Here is a 24210-nt window from a genome sequence, read left to right on the forward strand (position 1 = left end):
AACTTGGTTACAGTGTAAACAGCTTTATGCATTTTAAAATTAGAATTGAAAATACCAGATTTTCTAATTTTCAAGTTAAAGAATCCTTAATAAGCCTTTTAAAACAATGTGAAGATTAAAAAAAAAATTTTGGTAACATCCAAACCTCATAACCTTTTCAATTTTAAACTTAAACTCACCCAATTATTGCAGCATGCTGACAATTCTTATCTTGAACATGTTCACAAACACATACAAAATACACTCAGATCTTAAAGCATACAAAAATTAAAATCAGTTGTATGTACGTTTTCTAAAGTTTTCAAACAAAAATTTAAGACAATTTTTCTTTTAAACTAAATACCTTTGTTGAACGTCTTTTTCCCAGGGCTTGCTTGTTTAGCAAGGCATTTCACTAATCAGTCTTTTGAATCTCTTCTGTTGGAGGAAGGCTGGGGGTGGGGGGGGGGGGTCACCTGAAACTAAACTGGCCTGATTTTTACCCAATTTTGACAAGAGCACTTTACAAATTGTTAAGCTGTCTGGAGCAGCTGAAAGTCCAGACCAGGCTCACAACTTTCTACACCCTCGCCTCTCCTCCAGCAGCCTCCACTGGGAGAAGGTGCAGCCTGAGGCTTGTCCATGCCCTGCCTCTTGGCTGCTGTAACACAAGGGGGACTTAGCAGCTCTGTGACCAAGCCCAGCCAGAGGCTGGGTCTTTTATTCCCCCAGAGATGTTCAAATAAATAACAAAAACACAGATAAACACAAAAACCAAGGATCCACATTTAAAACTGGTACCAATTCTAAAACAGAACTAGACAAGAACTGAAGGCTGAGTTGGGGACTAATGGGCCCCAGTTTATCCCTACCAGAACTCTGCGCTGTTCTCACTCAGCAAGCTGAATCCAGAGTCTGCTGAGTAGCCTGCCACTCTCACCCAGAACTTCCCTACCTCAGAAAACATAGAACAGAAAACACACTGAAGTAAACAAGACAGACAAGTGGCCACAAAGACAAAATCAGGTCTCAGTGAATGGGGCAATATCTCACCACCATTCACTTACCAGGGGACTTCAACCCCCTCTACTCACCTCCGGAGGATTTTTCTTCTAGATTCCTGCAAACGTTGACCCAGGGGCCTTCCAAGGCGGAGGAGAATTCCTAGTCATCTTGGGGCAAGGGAAGGAAGTCCCTAGTGGCTGTCTCCTCAGACTGACAGATTCTCCCCCATACTCAGACCCCCTGGGCTAAGGCCCGAGGCTAAGATCTTGCTGGTACCACTTGCAGGTGGTCAGTGGCAGTTTCATCTGACCGCGAGTTCTCCCTACTGGCCCTTCCAAGTTATTGCTAGATCCTCCAGGTTCCTCGCGCCCCCCCCCCCCTCACCCCCCTCTCCTTCTTCTGGATCCAGAGAGGGTGAAGGAGGTTGCAGTGAAGGGTAGAGAGGGAGGTCAGTTTAAAGTGCAAGTAAAAAAAGAGATAAAAAAGGAGCTAGAGGGGCTGGGAAAGTGGCTCAGTGGTAGCATGCTTGCCTTGCATGCATGAGGCCCTGGGTTTGATTCCTCAGCACCACATAAGCAGAAAAAGCTGGAAGTGGCACTGTGGCTTAAAGTGGTAGAGCACTAGCTTTGAGCTGAAGAGCTGAGGGACAGCGCCCAGGCCCAGAGTTCAGGCCCCATGACCGGCCAAAAAAAAAAAAAGGGGCTAGAGAGAGAAACAGATATTAAGGGGGTGTTAGCCATTCTCCTCTGGGCTCTGGCATCAGAATGAATCTGGGAGGAGAAATGTTTCAAGAATTCCAAAACACATACATACAAACATTGGGACAAAACACATTTACAACATGCACATTGTAGACTGTCAGACAGAAAGTGCCAGGCTCAACAGGGGACCTGAACACCTTCCAACTCACCAGGGGACTCAAAAAACTCCCAAAACAGCCTACCTATAAACTATCAGGTAGAAAGTGCCAGACTTCAGGCGGGCAGTGAGTGGGGTAATATCTCACCACCATTCACTCACCAGGGGACTCGAACCCCCTCTAAAAATCTCAAATGTCCACATTAGTGGATAGTTTACCCCCATGGGGATCCGCCGGGGGAAGTCTCCCACCGGTCCTGTTGGCTGTCTTATAGCGCGTCTGCCAAGACTTCTTGCCAACCCCAACCTGCAGGCAACACAGATACTACACAATTACAAAGCAGCAATGCCTTGACTTACCGGACATTCTTTGCGACTCTCTGATCAGGCGTCTGGGTGGGCTTATGAGGGGGATCCTGGATGAGCCCCAGAGACCACAACCAATGCAAACAGCAAAAGAATCGTTTATTTGCAAGCTTGAGCTTGGACTCACAATCGTCACTGATGCAGCAGGTCAGTCAGAGTTGTGAGCTCTTACCCCTTGTCCAGCAGGGTTTTTACTGAGTATGTAGCAGGGGGAACGATGTCAAGCTCATTGGTTAGTGGTATGATCATTTCCAGTAAGGGCAGGGACTTTCTAGCTTAGCGGTTACAGGATGGGTTAAATCATACATCATTGGTTGGATAAGTGGGGCTAACCACAGGACTGCTGAATTATGTCTTGTCCTAAATGTTTTCTCGACAGAGTTGGAGGAAGAGACTGCCCAAATAACTGGACTGGTCAGGGCAGACTGATCCCTTAATAATGCTTACTGTTATCTTGCCTTGGTGCAGATCTAACACTTACTTTCCAGTAACAGATGACAAGTGTTTTAGTTTTGTCTGAAATTACTGCTAAACTTATTTTTATTACTGCTAAACTTATTTTTGGTCTCTCATTTACCTCCATCTCCAACTTTTGGTTGAGAAGAAGGACTCTCCTGAACTTTTCTGCCTGGGCTGACCTAGAACCACAATCTTCCCAATCCTAGCATCCCAATTAGCTAGGTTTATAGGTGTGAGCTACCAGTGCTTGACTCTTCTTGTTTCTTGAGGCAGGGTCTTGCTTTATAGCTTAGGTTGGCCTCAAACTTGCTTTGTGGTCCAGACTGACCTAGAACTTATGATTTTCCTCCCTCAGCCTCCTAAATTTCTGGGATTATAGATGTGTGCCACCATATCCAGCTATAGTCAGCATTTAAAGGAATCATTTCTTGTACTATATTCCCCCCCCCCCCCCCTTTTTCATAGGCATGCTGTGGGAAGATGGATAAAAACATTTTTCTTTTTCTCTTTCGTTCTCCTTTCCCCTCATTTCTTTCTTTCTTGCTTGCTTGCTTGCCTACCTGCTTGCCTGCTTGCTTTCACTATTCACGGGGCTTGAACTTAGGATCTGGGCACTGTCCCTGAGCTTCTTTTTGTTCAAGGCTAGCACTCTACTACTTGAACCACAGAGCCCCTTCCAGCTTTTTCTGTTTATGTGGTACTGAGGAATCAAACCCAGTGCTTCATGCATGGTAGGCAAGCACTCTACCACTGAGCCACCTTCCCAGCACCCAGTTTGCTTTTTCTAACCACTTAAAAGCCCAGACTTTACTTATGCTTGGAACCTGCCTTTGTTAGGGATGCTCTATCTGAATCTCTCTAGTGTCCAGACTTGCTTCTAGTTCTTTGCCTGGCTCCTCATGTTTTGGCTTGTCCAGTGTCTACTTGCATGGTTCATAAGCTTGAGTTTATCCTTGCTATGGCTCCAGAGGGAATCCTTGCTCTTTGAGAATCATATAACTTGTACAGAAAAGCCTTTGTGATGGCCATGACTTTAGGAATTAGATGGTGAAAGAAATGCATTCTCTCTGTCTCTCTCTGTACTTTTCTGTCTCTCTCTCTTTTTGTCTCTCTAGACAGGGCTTTACTATGTATCCCAGGCTGGCTGGAGCTTATTATCCTCAACCTCAGTCTCCAGAGTTCTGTGATTACAAGTGTGTGCTGCTATGCTCAGTCAAAGAAATTATCTTAATCCCTGTGTATATGTTGGGGGAGAGTCTTGTTCTTTTTGCTTAATGTTCCACATAAGGGAAGTATGCTAAGAAGACCTCAGAATAGCCCTGAATATCACAGGTGATGATGCTTAGCTGGTATTGGGGAAAGAAAGAATAAAATACACCAAAGATAATGAGGCACACAGCAAGATGGGGAACAGGAAATGTGTGGCATGGGTCTGAAGAGACAGAGGGTGTTCTACCATTGCACATAATAATACAATTGTAACAGTGCTTGTATTTTCATACTCAAATTAAGGTATAATTAGCCTAAGCTGTAGAAATACTTCGCCAGGCAGTATCTTTCATTTTGTTTATCCAGCAAACCCACGAAGTATTTACTGTGTTTTCCCTTCTTTCAAGCGGGTGAAAGTAACTTAGAAGAGGTTCTGATTGTGCATATTTCATTCTGGTCAACTGGACGAAATGCTAAGTGGTCTTAACTGCTAGGTCATGCTGACTTGTGTATCTGCATTTTTTTTTTTTTTTTTTTTTTTGTCAGTCGTGGGGCTTGAATTCTTGGCCTGGGTTCTTCAGTTCAAGGCAAGTGCTCTACCACTTGAGCCACAGTGCCACAGCCAGTTTTCTGGTGGTTTATTGGAGACAATAGGCTCACAGACTTTCCTGCCTGGGCTGGCTTTGAACCTCAATCCTCAGATCTCAGCCTTCTGAATAGCTAGGATTATAGGTGTGAGTCCCCGGTGTCTGGCTTGCATTTGAATGGAAAGAAACTGTCTGCTGAAATTCTTTTTCTGGGTTAGGAGACACTTTGGGTAAGAATTGCTTCAGGTTTTGAGTTAATATTTAGATTTTGCTTTATGACCAGATTGCCAATAGTATTTGCCCTCAGAATAAGTTCTCACCTACCAAAAGCCATCTGGCTGTTAGGCTCTTGCCCACCTGGCTTTTGTGTTTTCCGGATGATTATCTTTTATTCTGTCATGCCTAAATTTCTCCTATCAAACACTTTTTTTTGGATATGTTATTAGTGGTGGTTAGATTGGTGATCCTTAGCTATAGTTACATTTGGAATCACCTGGAAACTTTTAATATGTCATAGTGCCTGGGCTTCTCAGAGAGATTAGAAAAAAATTTCTTCATCTGGGGGTAGAATTGTGGAGCCAGTCTTTTCTAAATTAATTGTCAGTCCTGGGATGAACTCAGAGGACTGTCCCTGAGCTTCTTTTGCTCAAGGCTAGTTCTCTACCACTTGAGCCATAGCACCACTTCCAGCCTTTTCTGTTTATATGGTACTGAAGAATGGAACCCAGGGTTTTATGGATGCTAGGCAAGCACTCTACCACTAAGCCATACTCCCAGCCTTTGGAGTCAGCTTTTTAAAAGCCTCCTAGGTGAATCTAAAGTCAATCAGGATTTTGAATTACTGAACTATATATAAATCCAATTGGTGGTTTATCTTATTATATTTATTTTATTTTTTATGAGTATGTAATTTTAAATGTTATTATCTTTACCTATACAAGGAAGTTTCTATTAAACACATCAGTTTATGAATGTATCTTAATTTTTTATTGTTGTTGTAAAGATGATGTACAGAGAGGTCACAGTTACATGACAGTTGGTAGGTTTGATCTAGAAACCTAGAGGAGAAAGCTCAAGATGTGAGTAGAATGGTTTGCAGTTAAGTGAAATCAGGGAAGGAGGGACACTTCTTGGTCCATGGCCATCTTGAGGACACTGGAGATTTTTGGGAATCGTCTCAACATCAGGGAGCCAGATACTGCCAGAAACAGGTGAGAGTAAAAGCACCATTGCCTGCTGTACATGTTTGGTGATTTCTGGGCCTGGAAAAGAAGACTTGAGATTGAATATAGTGGGTACAGAATGCTTAGCAGGTAGCTGATGGCCATCCTTTCAAAGTGAGGTATGCCACAACACTCCCATGTGTAATTCTGACATCACACCTGTCATCTGCAGCCCTGAGCCGTGTTTTATTCAGGAGATATCTAGGACAGGAGCATCTGAACCACGCCAAGTGCTAGACTGGTTCTCAATTACGTCCTCTGAGTTAGGGGTTTTGGGTTTTGACACTGCGTTTTTCCCTTTTCTGTTCAGATAATACACATGATTCCAGTCTCACTGTGGTGTGCCAAGAAGACAGTATTGAAGAGGAGTGGATGGGTTTACTGGGGTTCCTTTCCAGAATCTCAGCTTGTAAGAAAAAGAAAGGTAAGCAATTGGAGTGCTGCTTCTAGTTGTTTCCAGATCTGTATCAGGAGGCCCTGTGCAGCTGAGTAGCAGGGTGACTTGGCCCTTCCACATGCTCCTGCTACTTGGGGTGTGTTGCAAGGCTAGTGCTAGGAGATCCACGGCTAGCTGAAGAAGCAAACTCATTTTCATTGCTACTTGGAGTCCCAGAAATAAGGGGAGGTTTTTATTAAAAAAATAATTTTATTGTTATTATTGATGTGTTGTGTAGAGGGTTTACAATTTCATAAATCAGGTAGTAATGAGCAAACTTCTTTTTTATTTTTCTGTCAGTCTTGGAGCTTGAACTCAGGGCCTGAGTGCTGTCCCTGAGCCTCTTTGTGCTCAAGAATAGTGCTCTGCCACTTGAGCTACAATTACTTCTGGCCTTTTCTAAGTAGTTGATTGGAGATAGGAGTCTCACAGATTTCCTGCCTGGGCTGGCTTTGAACTGTGCTCCTTACATCTCTGCCTTCTGAGTAGCTAGGATGACAGGTGTGAGCCACTGGTGCCCTGCTAAAATGAGTACAGTTCTTTTTGGGCAGTGTCACTCCTTCTTTTGCTTTCCCCCATTTCCCTCCTCCTGCTCCTGCCCACCAGTTGCATAGTTTGTCCATGAGACTCTTTTTTTTTTTTTTTTTGGTCATGGGGCTTGAACTCTGGCCTTGGGTGCTGTCCCTGCGCTCTTCAGCTCAAGGCCAGTGCTTTACCGATTGAGCCACAGCACCACTTCTGGCTTTTTCTGCTTATGGTGCTGAGGAATCCAACCCAGGGCCTCATGCATGCAAGGCAAGCACTCTACCACTGAGCCACCTTCCCAGCCCCTGTCTATGAGACTCTTATCTCCAATAAACTACCAAAAAAGCAGAAAATAAAACTATTGCTCAAGTGGTAGAGCACTAAGCCTTGAGCAAAAGAAGCTCAAGGACAGCTTCCAGGCCCTGAGTTCAAGTCTCTGGACCAGCACACATACACAAAAATGACTTGAGTGCCGGGTGCTGGTGGCTCACACTTGTAATCCTAGCTACTCTGGAGGCTGAGATCTGAGGATTGCTATTGAAAGCCAGCCCGGCAGGAAAGTCCGTGAGAATCTTATGCCAATAAACCACTCAGACTACCAGAAGTGGTGCTGTGGCTCAAGTGATAGAGCACTCACCTTGAACTGAAGAGCTCAGGAACAGTGCCCAGGCCCACCCCCCCACAAAAAAAAATGGTATGAGCTTCAGACTAATGGTGTAAGATTCAAACAAGATTTTCTGGCTGGTGACTGCATGTACATTTGTCTTTTAGTTAGTTGTGTATATAAAACACTGGGCATTAGATTTTGGGGGCCTTTCAGAGCCAAAAGACTAGAAAACTTACTCTTTCTGTTTCTCTCCCTAACTGCTATTTTCTCTAGGTTGCAAATCTGTTTTCTTTTTCTTTTGTTTGTTTGTTTTGGTTGGTCATGGGGCTTGAACTCTGGGCCTGGGCGCTGTCGCTCAGCTCTTCAGCTCAAGGCTAGCACTCTACTACCTGAGTCACAGCACCACTTCCGGTTTTCTGGTGGTTTATTGGATATAAGTGTCTCATGGACTTTCCTGCCCGGGCTGACTTTGAACTGTGATCCTCAGATCTCAGCCTCCTCGGTAGTTAGGATTATAGGCATGAGCCATTGGTGCCCGGCTTTTTTTTTTTTTTTTTTTTCCTGAGACTGGTACCAGAATTCAGTATCTGATGCTTTTGCTTATTGGTTGGTGCTTTACTACATGAGCCACATCTCCAACCCCTTATTTTCCTTCGTAGGAATGCAAACTTGCTTTAATATGAGCCTGTATCTTATGCTTCATTGATTCACATTTGCAAACAGGAGTAACACATGTCTGCTTCTCTAGTTCACAGTCAGTGCTCACATTACATTTGTGTTCTTGGAACTTCACAGTTTTTAGTGTCCCCCAAACACACCTTTTTATTTTTATGCCAGTACTGGGCCTTGCACTCTGGTTTGGCGTTTTGTTTTGTTTTTTTCCTCGGTTGTGGGGCTTGAACTCTGGGCCTGGACACTATCCCTCAGCTCTTCAGCTCAAGGTGAGCACTCTATCACTTGAGCCACAGCACCACTTTCGATTTTCTAAGTGGTTTATGGAGTTCCCTGACTAGGCTGGCTTTGCACTGCAATCCTCAGATCTCGGCCTCCTGAGTAGGGGTTTGGCATTTTTGCTTAAGGCGGTGCTCTACCACTTGAAGCATCTTTACTTGCAGCTTTTTGGTGATTAATTGGAGATAAGTCGCATGGAGGTTTCAGCCTGAGTTGGCTTCAAATCAGAATGCTCAGTTCTCAGCCTCCTGATTAGCTAGGGTTATAGGCATGAGCCACCAGAGTCTGTTTCAATACTCCTTCTCAGGGCACAGGATTATTATTATTATTTTTGTGAATGTATTTTTTCAGGCTTATTTGTTGCTCATCTCAGATATGTGTAGGCTACTTCTACAGTCTAACTTTCTGTCTCTGTCATAGATTACTGTAAGAAGTACAGAAGACATGTGAGAAGTAGATTCCACTGTATTGAAGATAGGAATGCACGTCTAGGTGAGAGTGTGAATCTCAATAAACGTTACACGCGGCTGCAGCTGGTCAAGGAGCACCCAAGCCAGCAGGAGAGGGAGCATGAGCTGCTGGCCATTGGCAGGACCAAGATATGGGACAGCCCCATGAGTCCTATTAAGCTGGAATCGCTGTTTGATCCCGATGATGAACACTCTGAGCCCGTGCACACGGTGGTATTCCAGGGAGCGGCAGGCATTGGGAAGACAATACTGGCCAGGAAGATTATGCTGGACTGGGCATCAGGGAAGCTGTTCCAAGATAAGTTTGACTATTTATTCTACATCCACTGTCGCGAGGTGAGCCTTGTGATGTCGAGGAGCCTGGGGGACCTGATTGTCAGCTGTTGCCCTGACCCCAACCCACCCTTGTGCAAGATCATGCACAAGCCCTCCAGGGTCCTCTTCCTCATGGATGGTTTTGACGAGCTCCAGGGTGCCTTTGATGAGCACATAGGAGCGCTCTGCACAGACTGGCAGAAGGCTGAGAGGGGGGACATTCTCCTGAGCAGCCTCATCAGAAAGAAGCTGCTGCCTGAGGCCTCTCTGCTCATCACTACGAGACCAGTGGCCCTGGAGAAGCTGCAGCACCTGCTGGACCACCCACGTCACATAGAGATCCTGGGTTTCTCTGAAGCCAAAAGGAGGGAGTATTTCTTCAAGTATTTCTCAGATGAGGCACAGGCCAGTGAGGCCTTCAGGCTGATCCAGGAGAATGAGGTCCTCTTCACCATGTGCTTCATCCCCTTGGTGTGCTGGATTGTGTGTACAGGGCTAATGCAGCAGATGCAGAGTGGCAAGAGCCTCGCTCAGACCTCTAAGACCACCACTGCAGTCTATGTCTTTTTCCTGTCCAGTCTCTTGCAGTCCCGAGGAATGGGCCAAGAGCCCCACCTCCATGCCAACCTCCGTGGGCTCTGCTCTTTGGCTGCTGATGGAATCTGGAACCAGAAAATTTTATTTGAGGAATGTGACCTCAGGAATCACGGCCTGCAGAAGGTGGATGTGTCTGCTTTCCTGAGGATGAACGTGTTCCAGAAGGAAGTGGACTGTGAGAAATTCTACAGCTTTATTCACATGACTTTCCAGGAGTTCTTTGCTGCTATGTACTATTTGCTGGAAGAGGAAGAAGACAATGTGATGACAAGGAGCAAGTCCAGGAGTTGTTCAGAGCTTCCAAACCGAGATGTGGCGGTGCTCCTGGAAAACTATGGCAAATTCGAAAAGGGATATCTGATCTTTGTGGTCCGCTTCCTTTTTGGCCTTGTAAATCAGGAGAGAACCTCTTATTTGGAGAGGAAATTAAGTTGTAAGATCTCCCAGCAAATCAGACTGGAGCTGCTGAAATGGATTGAAGCAAAAGCCAAGGCCAAGAAGCTGCAGATGCAGCCCAGCCAGCTGGAGCTGTTCTATTGCCTGTATGAGATGCAGGAGGAGGACTTTGTGAGAAGGGCCATGGACCACTTCCCCAAAATTGAGGTCAATCTCTCCACCAGAATGGACCACATGGTTTCTTCATTTTGCATTGAGAACTGTCACAGAGTAGAAACACTTTCCCTGGGCTTTCTCCATAACTCGCCCAAGGAGGAAGAAGAGGAGGAGGAAGACAGTCCACACGCGGGCATGGCCCGCTGTGCCCTCCAAGGCCCTCGCGATACCAGCGCTCACACGTAAGGAGGGTGACCTCCAGAAGGTGGTAGAATATGGCAGCTGCTTTCTGGCTACTTTGCTTGTTGCCTTCTTTTTTCTCTCTTTTGAACATTTTCTGACTATAACTGTCAAGCTACATAGCAACACCATCAGACTCAATACTCCCAGAATATAGGACACTCACATTTGGGAAGGAATGCCAGTTCAGCACAATGAATCAGGATATGGAGCAGGTGTGAAAATGTTCACTCTAGTTCATTCTTTTAGTTCATTTTTCTTTTTCTTTTTTTGGGTCCGGTCGTGGGGCCTGAACTCTGGGCCTAGGCGCTGTCCCTCAGCTCTTCAGCTCAAGGCTAGCACTCTACCACTTGAACCACAGCGCCACTTCCGGGTTTTTTCTTATGTGGTGCTGAGGAATCGAACCCAGGGCCTCGAGCTTGCAAGGCAAACCCTCTACCACTAAGCCACCTTCCCAGCCCAAGATCAATTTATCACAAGCTGGAAGCTGAGAAGACCATGGTTGAGAGGCTGGAGCCTCTGTGCTATGTCCTGCCCTAATTGAAGGAGCAAGACTGCTCTTTTAAGCTCCCTTTTATAAGGGCACTAAGCTCACTTATGGAGCACCATGATTAATCACCCCACAGACCTCATCTCCTAATGCCATCACACTGGGGGCTAGGGGATCAAGATGATTTTGTTACTTATTCATTTAGACAGGGGAGAGATGGGCATTCAGGTTACAGTAATGTAGGAGGGAGGTACAAAAGAGGGAGACAGAAAAGAAGGAAGACATGCTCCTTAAGGTCCTAAAAGAAAAGAGGAGAGAACAAGAGGTATGACCAAGATCATGCACCTTTGAAGAAAGTGATGGCTTACAGGGCCTGGCTAAAGTTCCTGGTCAGAAGTGAGGTATGCATCCACTTTCTAGATGACATTTACAGAGAAGGTAATGATTGCTTTGGATTCTAGAACCTTCGGAAAGACCAGTGGTGAAGTGATACTAGGTGCCCATTGTAAATGCAGAATTGAAGACCTTTGCAGTCAGATTCCTCAGTTTAAATTTTTTTTGGCAGTATGGGGTTTGAACTCAGGACCTTGCACTCCATTTAAATGAATTATAGCCCCAGCCCCAACTTTTGCATTGATCACTTATTTATTTATTTGTAGTATGCTACTATTTTTGAGTCACCGTTCCATTTCTAGTTTTTTTTTTTTTTTTTTTTTAGTTCATTGAAGTTAAGAGTCTCACAGATTTTCCTTCCTGGGCTAGTTTTGTACTAAGATACTCAGATCTCAGCCTCCTGAGTAGCTAGGATTACAGGTGTGAGCCACTGGCACCTGGCAATGCACTGAATAGTTTTGAGTCAAGGTCTTGCTTCTTCCCTGTGTTTGTGCCTGGACCACGATCCCCCTATTTTTCATGTTCTACAGTAGCTGAGATGGCAGGCATGCCGAGCTTCTTCCATTGAAAGGAGATTCACAGACTTTCCCATCCAGAAAGCCTAGAGCCATGATCTTCCCAACCTCAGTCTCCCAAGTAGCTGGGTGTGCAGGTGTGAGCCACCAGTTCCCAGCTCAAACTGCATTTTAACAGGAGCTTCAGGTAATTTAAATGTAAATTTCTGGAATGGCTTAAAATTAATATAGAATGATCTCACTCAGAGATTCTGACTTTATATCTATGGGCACAGCCTGGTTTCAGGATTTTTTTTTTTTTTGGGTCCCGTCGTGGGGTCTGAACTCTGGGCCTGGGCACTGTCCTTCAGCTCTTCAGCTCAAGGCTAGCACTCTATCACTTGAGCCATAGCAACACTTCCGGCTTTTTTCTTTTTGCTTATGTGGTGCTGAGGAATCGAACCCAGGGCCTCATGCATGCAAGGCAAGCGCTCTACCACTGAGCCATTCCCAGCCCTGGTTTCAGGATTTTTGAGAATGTACTCTGCTGCTGTGCAGCCCATGCGAGAGGCTTTCCTCTTTCTTTTAAAAAATTATTTTATTAAGCCGGGCACTGGTGGCTCATGCCTGTCATCCTAGCTACTCAGGAGGCTGAGATCTGAGGATCACAGTTCAAAGCCAGCGGGGGCAAGAAAGTCTGTGAGACTCTTATCTCCAATAAACCACTAGAAAACAGCAAGTGTTGCTGTGGCTCAGGTGGTAGAGCGCTGGCCTTGAGCTGAAGAGCGCTTGCCTTGAGCTGAAGAGAACAAGGACAGCGCCCAGGCCCAGAATTCAAACCCCACAACCGGAAAAAAAATATTTTATTATCTTTGAGTAGTTATACAGGAATTGCCATTAAAAAGCAGTTTATAAATGTAATGCATCGGGGCTGGGAAGGTGGCTCAGTGGTAGAGCGCTTGCCTTGCATGCCTGAGGCTCTGGGTTCGATTCCTCAGCACCACATAAACAAAAAGAAAAAAGCCGGAAGTGGCACTGTGGCTCAAGTGGTAGAGCACTAGCCTTGAGCTGAAGAGCTGAGGGACAGCGCCCAGGCCCAGATTTCAGGCCCCACGACCAGACCCAAAAAAAAAAAAAAATGTAATGCATCTTGGTCAGTGACATCCCTTTTACCATGTGACAGTCTCTTTTTAGAGCAGTAATTCCAGAGGGTCCAACTAGGACAGGTCAGCTGACTGCTGAGGGAGGGTGGACGATGCTCATGACTGGCCAAAGGCTCTCAGTTTTTTGTCAAAAGGTAGAAGTTCTCTTCAAAGTCTCACCTACCCTCTCACTCCTCCATGAATATTCTTTGGATTTGTGATCTACTTCTTAAGCCCCAGGAGGGCTCCCTCATCCCTTTTTTTTCTTTTTCCTCTTCTTCTTCCTCCTCTTCCTCTTCCTCCTCCTCCTCCTCCTCCGACAAGATCCTCCTGTACAGCTCAGCTGGCCTTGACTTGAGATCCTCCCTACCTTAGCTTCCTGAGTGCTGAGATTAAAGATGGGTGCCAGGCTGGGAAGGTGGCTCAGTGGTAGAGCGCTTGCCTTGCATGCATGAGGCCCTGGGTTCAGTTCCTCAGCACCACATAAGCAGAAAAAGCCAGAAATGGCACTGTGGCTCAAGTGGTAGAGCACTAGCCTTGAGCTGAAGAGCTGAGGGACAGCGCCCAGGCCCAGAGCTCAGGCCCCATGACCAGCAAAAAAAAAAAAAAGATGGTGCCACCATGTCCTCCTCCTGGGAATCATTTGTATGAACGGTGCCAAGCACCCTGGGCTCTTACTCGTTTCTTCTTGTTAGAGATCAATGTTCTTTTCTGTTCTTCTGCCTTCTCATTTCTAGAGTGGTGAACTGCTGTCTAACGTCCAGCTTTTGTCGGGGCCTCTTCTCCGTTCTGGGCAGTAACACGAGTCTAACTGAGCTAGACCTAAGCGACAATGTGCTGGGGGACCCAGGGATGAGGGTGTTGTGCGAAACACTCCAGAATCCTGGCTGTAACATTCGGAGACTGTGGTAAGTCCCTGTGTGTGTGTGTGTGTGTGTGTGTGTGTGTGTGTCTGTCTGTCTGTCTGTCTGTCGGGGTGGGGGAGGGGGCGCTATCCCTGGACTCTTTTGCTCAAGGTCAGTGCTCTGCTACTTTGAGCCACAGTTGCACTTCCTGTTTTCTGTGTGATTAATTGGAGATGAATCTCATGCACTTTCCTGCCTGGGCTGGCTTTGAACTGTGATCTTCAGATCTCAGCCTCCTGAGTAGCTAGGATTATAAGCGTAAGCTACCAGTGCCTGGCAGCAGCGTTGGTTTATCTGAGGACTCATCTTTTGGCTTGTAGATAACTCCTTTCTTCTGATAACTTTACACAATATAGATGTGCTAACCTCATTTTTTTTTAGCTTTTTTTTTTTTTCCTCCCGCTCAGTCAAGGGGCCCGAACTCTGGGCCTGGGCACTGTCCCTCAGCTCTTCAGCTCAAGGCTAGCACTCTACCACTTGAGCCACAGCACCACTTCTAGCCTTTTCTACTTATGTGGTGTTGAGGAATCGAACCCAGGGCCTCATGCATGCAAGGCAAGCACTCTACCACTGAGCCGTCTTCCCAGCCCTCATTTTTTTTTTTTAAATAAGTGCCAGTATTGGGGCTTGAACATAAGAGCCTTGAGCTCTTGCCGGCTTTTCTGTTCAAGTCTGGCAATTTACCACTACAGCTCCAGTCCCAGATTCTTGGATAGCTAATTGGACATAAGAGTCTTATGGACTTTCCTGCCCTGCTAGATTCAAACTTGGATACTCAGATCTCAGCCTCCTGAGTAGCTAGGATTAAAAGCATGTTGAACCACCTGTACCTGGCTCTAACCTGGCTCTTACAAGGAAGCAATCACAAACTAACAGCTCATTTTAACATAATTAGTATTTGGAGATCATAGTTGTTATTTGTGGCCTCCTGAGTAGGATTTCCACACAAGAACTTTTGGAGGACATATTCCAGTCACTGTACGTGGGGAGACAGAATGTAGTGGAGGTCAGTTTGGGGAGTTTCAATGGGGAAAAATGAAGAGGAACTGAAAAGAGTCATTTCTCAGTAGTAAAACAAAAAGTCTACAACTCTGAGTGCCTTTCATTTCCTCATGGGCTCTGTTCCTAGATGATAACTGGAGAGTTTCCTCAGAGACCATCATGGCTTCCTGAGTTAGAGCACAGCACAATGTTTGGATAGGTTGAAATGTCACAGATGCTTTCCTGTGCCTTGTGTGTGAGCATGTGCTCACACACGTGTGTGCGTTATCTACCATTTGAGTCACAGCACCACTTCCCGCTTTTTCTGACTAGTTTACTGGAAATAAAAGTCTCACAGGCTTTCCTGCCTGGGCTGGCTTTGAACCATTTCACAATCCTCAGATCTCAGCCTCCTGAGTAGCTAGGATTGCACGTTTCAGCCACCAGTGCCCGACCTCTTGTGTCTTTTTTTTTTCACCTGAACTGAAGAGCTGAGGGACAGCGTCCAGGCCCAGAGTGCAAGCCCCACGACCAACAAAAATAAGTAAAGAAAAACTAAAAGAGTTCTTTTGGTTGTTGTTGGTCGAGGGCTTGAACTCTGGGTTTGGGCGCCGTTCCTGCGCTCTTCAGCTCAAGGTGAGCGCTCTACCGCTTGAGCCACAGCGCCACTTCCGGTTTTCTAGTGCTTTATTGGAGATAAAAGTCTCACAGACTGTCCTGCTGGGGCTGGCTTTGAACTGCGATCCTCAGATCCCAGCCTTCTGAGTAGCTAGGATTATAGGCGTGAGCCACTGGCACCTGGCTATAAAGAGATTTCTTTAGCTCACAGTTTTAGAGTCTGAAAGTCCAAGCAGTCTGGTGAGGGAATATGGTGGATTACTCACTGTGGGAATGTGGGCCAGAGAGGGAGATTACATATTGAGAAAGAAAACCAGAAAGTGAGGAAAGTTCATACTCTTCATATCATTAGTTGTTTGTAGGAACTAATGGGATCCCATAAGAACTATGTTAATTTCTTTTGAGGACAGAATTACCTTGCATTTGGCCCCACCTTTAAAGGTTCCACAATCTCCCTATATCCCTACAAATCAAGTATCTGACACATGAACCCTTGTAGAACAACCCATACACAAACAATAATATGTAACAAATCAAGAACCAGAGCTCCTGTTCTCTTAATTTCTCCTTCAGTACAGATGGAATGCCCAGATTAAGTCAGCTAGCAAAAAAGAGGAACAGTGTTGGCAAGGACAGGAAGTCTGTGTCATCAGTGTCCAGTGCTGGTACTTCAACTATTAGAAATACCAAAGAAATGGAAACCACAGGCTTCTATTTGTGCACCTGTGGGTGGATCATGACATTCCTGGCATTATTTACAGTGCCCAGCCCTGAACACTGTGTCCTCAGGCTGTGAGCCAGTGAGCCTGGGAATGCTGTGTCTTGGTCTGTGTCAGGAGCTCTCTGGTCAGATGAGCTGCCTGCCATGAACTTTGTTACACAAGCCCCTTCCTGGTGAAGAAACTGAGGGAAGACTGTAAGGAGGGGCAGTTAGAGTCAGACCTCTATCCATGAGACAATCTCAGAAAAGCAATGTACAAACAGAAGGGTTTATTTTGAGGAGTTTATTTACATCATAGTGGAGAGAGAGAGAGAGAGAGGAGACCATGGCCCCAATATTCCCTCCAAGGTGCACGTCCAGTGACTTTGCTTCATTCACAGACCCCACTTCCACAAGGTAGCCTCAGCACATGACCTTAAGTAAGGTCTAAACTGTGAGAGCGGTGAGAGGCCTCTGACGCTCTGCTTCTGTACTTGGCATGAAGGTTGGGACGCTGCGGCCTTTCCCATCAGTGCTGTTTTGACATCTCCTCAGTCTTGAGCAGCAACCAGAAGCTGATAGAATTGGACCTGAGTGACAATGCCCTGGGAGACTTTGGAATCAGACTCTTGTGTGTGGGGCTGAAGCATCTATCCTGCAATCTGAAGAAACTCTGGTGAGTTTGCATTCATGTCTCTTAGAAGCTCTGTCTGTTTGGAGAGCTCTGACTTCAGTGAGAACAGCAGGAGCTGGTGTTCTTGTGTGAGAACAGCCTCCTATCTGCCCGAAGATTTTGTGCTCATCTGTTTGCTTGCCAGTCATTTAGTCAGCTAGTGCTTGCATGAGGAAAGCCACGTATGAGAGTCCAGCAAATGACAAAAAAAAAGATGGTTGCCTTTAAGGTATGTATGATATAGCTGAGAAAACAAAACTACTGCAATACAATGCTTTAGGACATGAACCTTGAGCCTTCACATCGGGCTGAGGTAATGGAAACACTGCGTTTGTCACTGACCGCTTCTGAGTCACTTGGATTCTAAACAAGAGAAAAAGTGCCAAAAAATGGCAGGCCTAGCTCATTACCATGATGATTATAGAAAAAAAAAACATAAAAAACCCTAGTGAAGTAGAGTGGCCAAGAATGGGAGAAATTAGAGCTTTGTGCATTGCTAGTGAATGCAAAACTGTGGAAAACAATGATGCTCTCTTTCTCTCTCTCTCTCTTTTTTTTTTTTTTGCCAGTCCTGGGGCTTGAACTCAGGGCCTGGGCGATGTCCCTGAGCTGCTTTTGCTCAAGGCTAGCACTCTACCACCTGAGCCACAGCACCACTTCTGGCTTTTTCTGTGTATGTGGTACTGAGGAATCGAAACCAGGGCTTCATGCATGCTAGGCCAGCACTCTTCCACTGAGCCACCTTCCCAGGCCCTTTTGGCAGTTTTTATGATTAACTGGAGACTCTCAGAACCTCCTGAATAGCTAGGATTACCAGCATGAGCCACTGGCATCCAGCTCCATACATTTATTTGTAATAAGTTTATCACCATAAATAAATAATATTTATTTATTTATTTGTTTTATTTGCTATTATTTTTATTATTTAGTGGCTCAGTGGTAGAGTGCTTGCCTTGCATGCATGAGGCCCTGGGTTCCATTCCTCAGCACCACATAAATAGAAAAGGCTGGAAGTGGCCCTGTGGCTTAAGCAGTAGAGCACCCACCTTGAGCTGAAGAGCTGAGGGACAGCGCCCAGGCCCAGAGTTCAAGCTCCACCACCAAAAAACAAAAAAACCATATATTTGTTATTGGACACTGTTGAATTATGTCTGTGATCCTAGCCACACGAGTCAGATCTTAGGATCCCAGTTCAAAGACAGTCTGGGTAGAAAATTCCACAAGACTCTGTCTCCAATTAACCAGTAAAGCAACCATTCTGGAGGAGGGACTCTAGTGGTAGAGCTTCAGCTGTGAACAAAAAAGGCACGTGCGAGTGGCAGGTCCTGAGTGTAAGCCCCAGTACTGTCACACGCGCATGTGCGGCCCCCCCCCCCCCCGCGTCCCCACCCCCATCCCATGATTGTAGGGGCAGGGAAGATGTGTTTGGAAGGTGCTTACCTGTTACTACACCGAGCACCCTCTTCCTATGTGTGAACCGAAGGAGAGGGGTCACCTCAGTGTGTGGTGGAGGGGGGACAGACGTGACCCTGACTTTCTCCTGTCTTTGTGGAAGGTTGGTCAGTTGCTGCCTCACATCGGCCTGTTGTCAGGATCTGGCGACCGTCCTCAGCACCAGCTGCTCCCTGACCAGACTTTATGTTGGGGAAAATGCCTTGGGAGATTTGGGAGTTGGAATTTTATGTGAAAAGGTGAAGCATCCGCAATGTAACTTGCAGAAACTGGGGTAAGTGTTTGTATCTCAGCAGAAAGGAAAATCCTCCGCAAAGATAAATTATTTGGAAAATACAGATGGGGTTACTCTTAAAAAAAGTTAACTGGGTGGAGCTGAGGGTAGAGACCAGTAATAACAAGATCAGAAAGGGTTTGAAGCATTAGCTGTGTGTTGCTGAATACAGGTGGCTTTCTATATTTACAGGATCAGCACTGCATATTCAGCTAACCACTGTGAATAAAAATATTTGAAAAATATTATATCATTGAAATATGTAAACTTTTACCTTGTCATCACTCCTTAAGTGGTACATCATAACAATTATATATAGTGTAACAGCATGCCTTCTATTAGATACTATACATACCCTAGAGATCATTTAAAGTATGTGGAGGATGTGCATAGGATGTGCAAATACTAAGCCATTTTATATAAGGAACTTGAGCACTTGTGGGTTTTAGTTCCTTGAGAGTTGTGTAATCAATTGCCCAAACATACAGAGGGACCACTTGATTATTGTTAATAATTTATGTCAATTTAAGATGATAGAATTGAGGGTTCTTAGAATGGGAAGAAACCTTTTAGATTGTATAGCCCTTGGGTGGTGACTTGTAAAGCAGTCACATGGATGGCTACCCATGTTATGTCTGTAGTCTTGCAAGCACGCAAGGTTACTGCCCTGGGAGAGCTCTTCTCCATGTCGCACTGGTTTCTGTGCCACTGGTCCTTGTCCTTCTCTCCAGGGGTCCAAGAAGCAACTCCAGCCCCATTCCCCAGATACAGCACTTACGTTTTAGGTCTTCCTGTCCCTGAATCCCCAACCACAATGCAAATTAGCATCTCCACCTCTTTAGTTATGCTCTCTCTTGTAAGGGCTGGCTTTTTAATGTCTCTCTTTGAACTGCATGGTACAATGTTTGCTTCCTGTGGCAGTAGCAAAGGATAATTTCAGAATCTTTTGGCAGTTGTATCCAGGTTTTGAAGTTGGAATTCTGCAGTAAATAAGACTAGAAAGTATCAGTTGGCTGCCTATTGTCTTAGCAGGAAGCTGAGATATGAAGATCACAGTTCAAAGCCAGCCTGGACATGAGAGTTCATGAGACTTCTCTCCAGTTAGCCTCCAAAAAGCCAGAACTGGAGCTGTGGCTCAAGTGTTAGAGCACGAAACTTGAGTGAAAAAGCTGAGGGAGCACTCAAGCCTAAAGTTCAACTTGAGTACTGGTGCGTGCACACGCACACACGTGAGTTACTTTGGTTGACCTCAGAAAGATGAGTCAAAAATGGCTACCAGGACTCCTGATTTGAGGAAAAGAAAAATGAGGCCCAGGAGTGCCTGACTTTGTCTCAGGACACCTAGATGAAAGGGTGCAAGGCCGCAGAGCGCACCACACACACAGCTTGGTGATTCCTGGCCCTGCCTTCATCTCCAGGGCCGCCGCTGCCTGATGACGTGCCTCAGGCTTTCTGAAGCCCAAGCTAGCTCTCCTTCCCTTTCCTGTCCTCCTGTCCTTTCCCTTCCTTTCCCTCTTCCTTTTTCCCTTCCTTTCCTTTCCTCTTTCCTTCCTTCCTTCCTCCCTTCCTTCCTTCCTTCCTCCCTTCCTCCCTCCCTCTCTCCCTCCCTCCCTTCCTTCCTTTTTATTTATTTATTTATTTTATTTATTTTTTTGGGGTCCGGTCGTGGGGCCTAAACTCTGGCCTGGGCGCTGTCCCTCAGCTCTTCAGCTCAAGGCGAGCACTCTACCACTTGAGCCACAGCACCACTTCTGGCTTTTTTTTCCTGCTTATGTGGTGCTGAGGAATTGAACCTAGGGCCTCATGCATGCAAGGCAAGTGCTCTACCACTGAACCACCTTCCCAGCCCCTCTCTTTCTTTTTCTTTCTTCCTTTCTTCCTTTCTTTCTTTCGTTCTTTCCTTCCTTCCTTCCTTCTTTCTTTCTTTCTTTCTTTCTTTCTTTCTTTTTTCTTTCTTTCTTTCGTCAGTTGTGGGGATTGAACTCTGGGCCTGGGCGCTGTCCTTGTGCTCTTCAGCTCAAGGTGAGCTCTCTACCGCTTGAGCCACAGCACCACTTCCAGTTTTCTATCGGTTTATTGGAGATAAGAGTCTCATGAACTTTCCTGCCCGGGCTGGCTTTGAGCCTCGATCCTCAGATCTCAGCCTCCTGAGTAGCTAGGATGACAGTTGTGAGCCACCGGCACCAGGCTTGCTTCTTTCTTTCTTCCTTTCTTTCTTTCTTTCTTTCTTTCTTTCTTTCTTTCTTTCTTTCTTTCTTTCTTCCTTCCTTCCTTCCTTCCTTTCTTTCTTTCTTTCTTTCTTTCTTTCTTTCTTTCTTTCTTTCTTTCTTTCTTTCTTTCTTTCTTTCTTTCTTTCTTTCTTTCTTTCCTTCTTTCTTCCTTCCTTCCTTCCTATCTTTCTTTCTTTCTTTCTCTCTCTCTCTCTGTCTCTTTCCGCCAGTTTTGGGGCTAGAACTCAGGGCCTGGGCTCTGTCTCTAAGCTTCTTTTGCTCAAGGCTATCACTCTACTACTTGAGCCACAACACCACTTCTGTCTTGCTTTTTCTGTTTATGTGGTACTGAGAAATTGAACCCCCTCCCCCCACACAATACCTCTGAATAATTTATGCACATACCATGTATTGTCACTCTTCCATAAGTTACTTTGGTTGGCCTCAGAAAGATGAAGCAATAGTAATTGTGAAGTGTAGATCCCAAAAAGCTAGAAGAAAGAAATTAGAATGTTTTTGTCGTAGAGAAGTGACAAATGTTTGACTATCTGGCTCTTTCTCTTGGAAGAATACTGCATGCAGCCCCTATGATTTCTTCTGCTAGCTTATTGTTTCTCCTCAGCATTTTGGGATCCACTATTTTTTGTTTATTTTACAAATCCAGGGGCTGGAAAGTTGGCTCAGTGGTAGAGCGCTTGACTTGCATGCATGAGGCCCTGGGTTCGATTCCTCAGCACCACATAAGCAAAAAGAAAAAAAGCGGAAAGTGGCGCTCTGGCTCAAGTGGTAGAGCGCTAGCCTTGAGCTGAAGAGCTGAGGGACAGCGCCCAGGCCCAGAGTTCAGGCCCCACGACCGGACCGCCCCCCCCCCCCCCCAAAAAAAAAAAGCAAAAAAAAAAATCCATTTGGCCTCCACTTTCTATATAGGCTGGAGACCCTGTTGTGGGTACTAATGGCAGAAGTAAGGAAAACAAAACAAGGCCCTATTTTCACAAAGCTTTTCCTCCTCCTCCTCTTCTCCTCCTCTTCCTCCTCCTTCCCCTCCCTTCCTCCTCCTCCTCTTCTTCTTCTTCTTCTTCCTTTTTTTTTTTTGTCGGTTGTGGGGCTTGAACTCTGGGTCTGGGTACTGTCCCTCAACTCTTCAGCTCAAGGCAAGCACTCAACCAACTGAGCCACAGTACCGCTTCTGGTTTTCTGAGTGGTTTATTGGAGATAAGAGTCTCACGGTCTTTCCTGCTGGGGCTGGCTTTGAACCGCGATCCTCAGATCTCAGCCTCCTGAGTAGCTAGGATTACAGGCGTGAGTCACTGGCGCCTGGCCAAGAGTACATTTCTTTTTGGATAATGTCACCCCTTCCTCACTCTCCCCCAGTTTTCTCCTCCCATCCCCACCCACAAGAACATAGAGTCTAGTGAGTACCACTGCTGCATTTATTAAGGCTGAAGTTTTTTTGTTTTGTTTCCTTGTCAGTTTTGGGGCTTGAACTCTGGGCCTGGGCTGTCCCTCAGCTCTTCAGTTCAAGGCTACAGCACTTCCAGTTTTCTGGTGGCTAATTGGAGATAAGAGTATCATGGAAGTTCCTGCATGGGCTGGCTTTGAACTGTAATCCTAGTTACTCAGGAGGCTGAGATCTGAGGATCGAAGCCAGCCCAGGCAGGAAAGTCTGTGAGACTCTTATCTCCTACTAACCATGGAAAACCAGAAGTGATGCTGTGGCTCAAGTGGTTGAGCACTCGCCTTGCCTTGAGCTGAAGAGCTGAGGGACAGCACCCAGACCCAGAGTTCAAGACCCACAACCACCAAAAAAAATTTTTTTTCTTCGTTTTTGAAGTCAGAGTGAAATTGCTATAGTTTAGATTAGCACACCAGCCATCCTTACTCCTGTCCTTTTCCTTTTCTTTTTTCCAGTCCTAGGGCTTGAACTCAGGGCCCAGGCACTGTCCCTGAGCTTCATGTGCTCAAGGCTAGTGCTCTACAACTTGAGCCACAGCACCACTTCTGGCTTTTTCTGTTTATATAGTACTGAGTAATTGAGCCCAGGGCTTCATGCATGCTTGGCACACACTCTACTACTGAGCCACATTCCCAGCCCAAAAGTCTTCTGTTAGTTTGCTTCTCTTCTTTGGGGTTGAGTAAGAAAACATCATTCCCCCTCTGAGCTTCAAACTCAGGGCCTTCCGACTATGATACTGATGCACTGCTTCTGCACTAGGGAGGCTGCTGACCCTGCCCTCTTTCCCGAGTCCCTCAGAGTCACGCTCCCTCGCTCTTTCTTACCCTTGTATTTTTGTCTTCTTTGTTGAGAAGTTGATTACCCCAATCTCCTTCTTTCCATTGTCAGTCTGGAAGCTCTCACTTATTCTTTTTTTTTTTTCTTTTTGGGTCTGGTCGTGGGGCCTGAACTCTGGGCCTGGGCGCTGTCCCTCAGCTCTTCAGCTCAAGGCTAGCACTCTACCACTCAAGCCACAGCGCCACTTCCGGCTTTTTTCTTTTTGCTTATGTGGTGCTGAGGAATCAAACCCAGGGCCTCCGGCTTGCAAGGCAAGCACTCTACCACTGAGCCACCTTCCCAGCCCTCTCACTTATTCTTTAAGTACTTATTCTGTTTTCCTAACTTAAGGTTGTAATAATTCAATAAGATAATCCTATTTAATGTCATGTAATAGATTTAATAAATTCTCATTATTATAAAACAGTTTTGTGACATAAGGCAGAATATTAATAGAAAATTACGAGTTGGAGCTGGGCACTGGTGGCTCACATCTGTAATCCTAGCTACTCAGGAGGCTGAGATCTGAGGATTGCGGTTCAAAGCCAGCTAGGCAGGAAAGTCAGTGAGACTCTTATCTCCAATAAACCACTCAGAAATCCAGAAGTGGTGCTATGGCTCAAATGGTAGAGAGCTAGACTTGAGCTGAAGAGCTGGGGGACAGCATTCAGGCCCAGAGTTCAAGCCCCATGACTGACAAAAAAAAAAATTGAAAATTATGAGTTGGGAAGTGGAGCTGTGGCTCAAAGTGGTAGAGTGCTACAGTGACCAAAGAAGAAAAAATAACATTGTAAGCTGACTGATTACAATGCATGGCAAGAGGTCTGTGCATAGGAAGGAGCGTTGAGCTGCATAGATTGGCTGAGACCAGCATACTACGCAGGTTGCAGTTACCTGATGCTGTGGGTTGGTTGGATTGGCTGCAATGACTTGATTTTCTTTTCTTGTTTCCTTTTTGGTCAGTCATGGGTCTTGAACTCTGGGCCTGGGTGCTCTTCAGCTCAAGGCGAGCGCTCTACCACTTGAGCCACAGTGCCACTTCCAGTTTCTTGGTGGTTTATTGGAGATAATCTCATGGGCTTTCCTGCCGGGGCTGGCTTTGAACCTTGATTCTCAGATCTCAGCCTCCTGAGTAGCTGATTACAGGCATGAGCCACTGGCGCCTGGCTGCTACTTTTTTTTTTTTTTTTGTTAGGGTTATATCACAATCAAATAAGACAGGTCTCTGCC

General features: G+C 45.7%; 1 protein-coding gene across 1 annotated transcript in view; it reads left to right on the top strand.

Annotated features, from left to right (window-relative positions):
• Nlrp3 (NLR family pyrin domain containing 3) overlaps positions 1 to 24210 on the top strand; it is a 34839-nt gene that overhangs the window by 6670 nt on the left and 3959 nt on the right. Inside the window, exons 3-7 of the mRNA XM_042669535.1 lie at positions 5997 to 6110; positions 8626 to 10381; positions 13636 to 13806; positions 16608 to 16778; positions 18331 to 18501. Of these exons, the coding sequence (XP_042525469.1) occupies positions 5997 to 6110; positions 8626 to 10381; positions 13636 to 13806; positions 16608 to 16778; positions 18331 to 18501 (2383 nt within the window). The remainder of the gene's footprint in view (positions 1 to 5996; positions 6111 to 8625; positions 10382 to 13635; positions 13807 to 16607; positions 16779 to 18330; positions 18502 to 24210) is intronic.

This window comes from Dipodomys spectabilis, unplaced genomic scaffold (assembly GCF_019054845.1).
Source record: "Dipodomys spectabilis isolate Male_0828 unplaced genomic scaffold, ASM1905484v1 ptg000496l, whole genome shotgun sequence".
Taxonomy (NCBI): domain Eukaryota; kingdom Metazoa; phylum Chordata; class Mammalia; order Rodentia; family Heteromyidae; genus Dipodomys; species Dipodomys spectabilis.